The sequence below is a fragment of the Mandrillus leucophaeus genome, unplaced genomic scaffold, assembly GCF_000951045.1.
Source record: "Mandrillus leucophaeus isolate KB7577 unplaced genomic scaffold, Mleu.le_1.0 Scaffold212, whole genome shotgun sequence".
Lineage (NCBI taxonomy): Eukaryota > Metazoa > Chordata > Mammalia > Primates > Cercopithecidae > Mandrillus > Mandrillus leucophaeus.
Genome location: NW_012102166.1, coordinates 490,015 through 494,716, shown reverse-complemented (window position 1 = coordinate 494,716; position 4,702 = coordinate 490,015). Strand labels below are relative to the sequence as shown.

The 4,702-nt window shown below is 53.7% G+C and overlaps 1 protein-coding gene across 1 annotated transcript in view; it reads left to right on the top strand.

Annotated features, from left to right (window-relative positions):
* ITGAE (integrin, alpha E (antigen CD103, human mucosal lymphocyte antigen 1; alpha polypeptide)) overlaps positions 1-4,702 on the top strand; it is a 101,934-nt gene that overhangs the window by 68,182 nt on the left and 29,050 nt on the right. Inside the window, exon 18 of the mRNA XM_011980454.1 lies at positions 726-799. Within this exon, the coding sequence (XP_011835844.1) occupies positions 726-799 (74 nt within the window). The remainder of the gene's footprint in view (positions 1-725; positions 800-4,702) is intronic.

Below are 4,702 nucleotides of genomic sequence, written 5' to 3'. Positions count from 1 at the left end.
CTGCACTCCAGCCTGGGAGACAGAGCGAGACTCCGTCTCAAAAAAAAAAAACAAAAAACAAAAAACAAAATTAGCCAGGTGTGGTGGCACATGCCTGTAATCCCAGCTACTTGGGAGGCTGAGGCAGGGGAATCGCTTGAATCCAGGAGGCGGAGGTTGCAATGAGCCGAGATCACGCCACTGCCCTCCAGCCTGGACAACAAAGCGAGACTCCGTCTGAAAACAAACAAACAAACAAACAAACAAAAACCAGATGACTAGCCATGAGGAAGAGAACCTCCAAGGCCTGGACCTTGACAGTATTTGGCTAGGTATCCCCCATTCCTGCCTACACCCGAAAAGACTAAGGAAGCTTCTCTTCGCGTAGGTGTCTGCTCCCTAAATGCGCAAAGGCGTGAGTTGTGTATTGCTGCTTAATTCGCATGATGTCAATGGAATGGGCACAGCTAACATTCCGTGAAGGTCACCCCAGTTTTCACCTTGGCCAGAGGACTGGGTCACAGTGTGCCCATGTTATAGGACAGATCCAGGAATGTCACCCAGGAATGTCACAGTCCCTGTTCTTTGGGGACAATCCCAGCCTGCACCCCTCACCTCCCTGAAACTGTACTTCTCAGGGGGAGCAGGAGGCACAGCCCTAAGCGTCCTAAGGAGAAGAGCCGGAGGCAGGGCTGCCGGCGAAGGCGGGGCCTGGGCTGATCGGGACTCTCTCTGTCTGGTTACAGCTGCCCTATGAGAAGGCCTGCAAGAATAAGCTGTTGTGTGTCGCAGAATTACAGTTGGCCACCACCGTCTCTCAGTGAGTTGGATGCAGCTGTCAGTTTCCTCAATTAACCTCCTCCCAGACGCTTGCCTGGGGAATCCTCATCAGGATGCCCGGCACACCCCTTCCGCTCTTCCCGGGGCCCACACACGGCTTCTGCACTTATGATGTCATGATGTCCTCAGCTACCCGAGGAGGGAGGCAAGACGGAGCTCTGTCTTCCCACTTTCTAGATTAGGAAACATACTCAGTCGCCAAGGGCCCTGCATAGGCCATTTGGTGGACTTGAGCCTGGGTCTCTTGACATCCTGGACAATGCTATATTCAGAACCCAGTGTTCTTCACAGCGAGGATGTCCTCTACCTCGGTTAGAGGTCACCTCTTTCCTGGCCCATCTCTTGGCCAAATCAATTAATCCATCAAATATTTCTGGACCACCCACTTTGTGCCAAGCACTCTGGGTGCTGGGGATACCTCTGTGGACAACACAGACAAAAATCCCTGCCCTCCTGGTGCTCTCAGGGGGAGAAGATGGTAAGCAGGTAAATTGTATGTGGATGAGATGAACGTTGAAGAAACAGGGAAGGTGGGAGGGAGTGCCGGGTGGGGGCTGATGCTGAAGTTTCCAATGGGGTGGTCAGGGAGGCTGACACTTTGGCACACACTGGAGGAAGTAGGGGAGCGAGCTATGTGGGTGGGTGTCTGAGGGAAGAGCAGCTGCAGGTGCCCTGGATTGGGAGCCTGTCTGGTGGGTAGGAGGCAGGACGAGGACCTAGTACTAGGCTGCAGTGGAGTGGGGCGGGGGGTGAGGGAAGAGCAGCTGCAGGTGCCCTGGGTTGGGAGCCTGCCTGGTGGGTGGGGGGCAGGGTGAGGACCTAGTGGCTGCAGTGGAGTGGGGCGGGGGAGTAATGACAGAGGGGGAGGGAGGGGAAGAGGCAATGGGGCTTCTTAAGGCCTCAGAAGGGCTTTTGCTGTGAGCTGGGAAGTCAGAGGAGTGACACGCTCGTGCAGCTGGGCAGGATCCTTCTTGCTGCCAAGCTGAGAAGAGACTGTAGGAGCAAAGGTGGACGCGGGGGCTGCCCCTGCTCCCTTTGTAACCACTCAGGTGAGAGGCGATGGGGGCTGAGACACAGGTCCCAGCCATGACGGGGGTAACAGTTTGAAGTGACAGCCCATAGCATGTGCTGACAGAGTGGAGGCGGAGGGAGGAAAGAGGCCCACAGCCCAAGCATGCGGCACTGCACTGTCCAGCACACGTCGCTGTTTGCATGTACATGAGTTACAGTGAAACACAATGAAACATTTTGTCCCTCAGTCACATAGCCACACTTCAAAGACTCGGTGGCCGCCTGTAGCTGGTGGTGTTGGGCAGCCCAGATGCCGCCTGTCTCCATCACCGCAGACGTTCTGTTGGACCACACTGAATGCCAGAATGTCGGTGTCGCCAAGCACATGCGTTTGGGTTTGGACATGCAGTGGTCTCAAAATGCCCTCCCAGGCCAGGTACAGCAGCTCACACCTGTCATCCCAGCACTTTGGGAGGCTGAGGTGGGCGGATCACGAGGTCACGCGTTTGAGATCAGCCTGGCCAACATGGTGAAACCCTGTCTCTACTAAAAATACAAAAGCTAGCTGGGCATGGTGGTGCGCGCCTATAATCCCAGCTACTGGGGAGGCTGAGGCAGGAGAATCGCTCAAACTCGGGAGGCGGAGGGTGCAGTGAGCTGAGATCGCGCCACTGCACTCCAGCCTGGGCGACAGAGTAAGACTCCGATCGGGGGAAAAAGAAAAGAAAACAAGCTGTCCCTGGAGCTAGTGCTGTGTGTGTTTTGTGATTCTGATGGCCAGCTGGCCAGAGTTGCCATATGGGAAGAACGTGGTTCCACAAGTCCTGGTCAGCTGTTTCATAGACATCTGCAGGACCAAATAAGACTTTCAGATACTCTGGAATCCGGCCTAACAAGCAGGCACAGCTGTTTCCAGCAGGGAATTAATTACAGTCAAGAACCAACCAACCTCCCAGCCAGCTACTTGGGTAATACAGATACAGCACACACGGCTTGCCCTACATCGCCCCCTAGTGTACACAGCAAGCAAACGCTTCTCTTTCAAAAACACTAGGCTGGGCGCGGTGGCTCACGCCTGTAATCCCAGCACTTTGGGAGGCCAAGGAGGGCGGATCACGAGGTCAGGAGTTCGAGACCATCCTGGCTAACACGGTGAAACCCTGTCTCTACTAAAAAAGACAAAAAAACTAGCCGGGCGCGGTGGCGGCGCCTGTAGTCCCAGCTACTCGGGAGGCTGAGGCAGGAGAATGGCGTGAACCCAGGAGGCGGAGCTTGCAGTGAGCTGAGATCCGGCCACTGCACCCCAGCCTGGGCGGCAGAGCGAGACTCCGTCTGCAAAAAACAAAAACAAAACAACACTAGTGAGCCTGGTTGTCGGCGTCCAGCTGTCTCAGTGGTTTTTGACCTTTCTGAGGACATGGATCCCCTAAAGAATCTCTTGAAGACTACACACTACTCTATGTAGAAGATCACATGTGCATACATAAATGTTGGCATTCCGAGCCCTCTGAGACGGTCCCTAGGCCTCAGATTAGGCAACGCTGTTAAATATTCTGACGACACTGAGGTCTCACGCCTGGGCTCTGGGATGGTGCGTCCAGCTGACATGTCAGCATCTCTGCTTCGTTATCGCATATGCCCTTCTTATCATGTCCCAGACTGGACGCATCTTCTTCCATCCTTGGGTCTTCCACCCGTGTTACCTCCATCAGTCGATGGCACCACTCAGCCACCTGAGCTAGAAACTCAGAACTCGCCCTTGACTCCTGTGTCCCCCCTCCCTGCCTCTTCTTTCTTTTGTTTGCTTTACTGTCTCTGACTTCTTTCCTTCTCCACTACTGTTGTCTTTTTCTTTCTTTTTTTGAGACAGGGTCTCACTCTGTCACCCAGGCAGGAGTGCAGTGGCGCAATCTCGGCTCACTGCAACCTCCGCCTCCCGGCTTCAAGTGCTTCTCCTGCCTCAGCCTCCCATGTAGCTGGGATTACAGGCACCTGCCACCACACTCAGCTAATTTTTGTATTCGTGGTAGAGATGGGGTTAGCCAGGCTGGTCTTGAACTCCTGGCCTCAAGTGTTCCACCCGCTCGCCTCCCAAAGTGCTGAGATTACAGGCGTGAGCCACCGTGTCCAGCCGTCCACTACTGTTTCCTTATTTCAGGCCTGTATCATGTCTCGGGTGGAGACAGCAGGCTCTGTCTTTGCTTCCTGTCTCTCCCTCCAATCAATCCATCCTCTTCTCAGCTGGGATCAAAACCAAACCAAAACCAAACGATGAGAACAAAACACATGTCACATTACTTCCGAGGTCTGCACATTGCAGATGGAAAACAGTTTTCTTGGTATTGCTAATACATTTTTCTCTAGACCTCAGATACTGAGAGTGGTTCTGTGCTCTGGGTCCCTGTGATACCTCAGCATTCTGGAGGAGGCTTTCACACATCCCCAGGTCCCTCTTTTCCAGGCCGCAGGGACTCATGTCTTAAACCACAGCCTTTTAATGGGAAGGGTCTGAATGATTTTGTGGGTAGGAAGCTGAGGCCAAGAAAGGGGCTGGGACAGTATGTCTTACGCACACGGGTCTCCAGTGCAAAGCAGTGCCCCATAAATACTGTGGCGTGGAAGAATTTGTGTCACAGAGTACCTCACCTAGGGTCACAGTGAATTGGTGGTAGAAAGAGGATTTGGGTACAGTTCTCTCAACTCTTTGGAGGCTGATAGACTCCAGTCATTTAATTCGCCTTTTTTTTTTTTGAGACAGAGTTTCACTCTTGTTGCCCAGGCTGGAGTACAATGGTGCGCTCACGGCTCAATGCAACCTCCACCTCCCAGGTTCAAGCGATTCTCCTGCCTCAGCCTCCCGAATAGCTGGGAT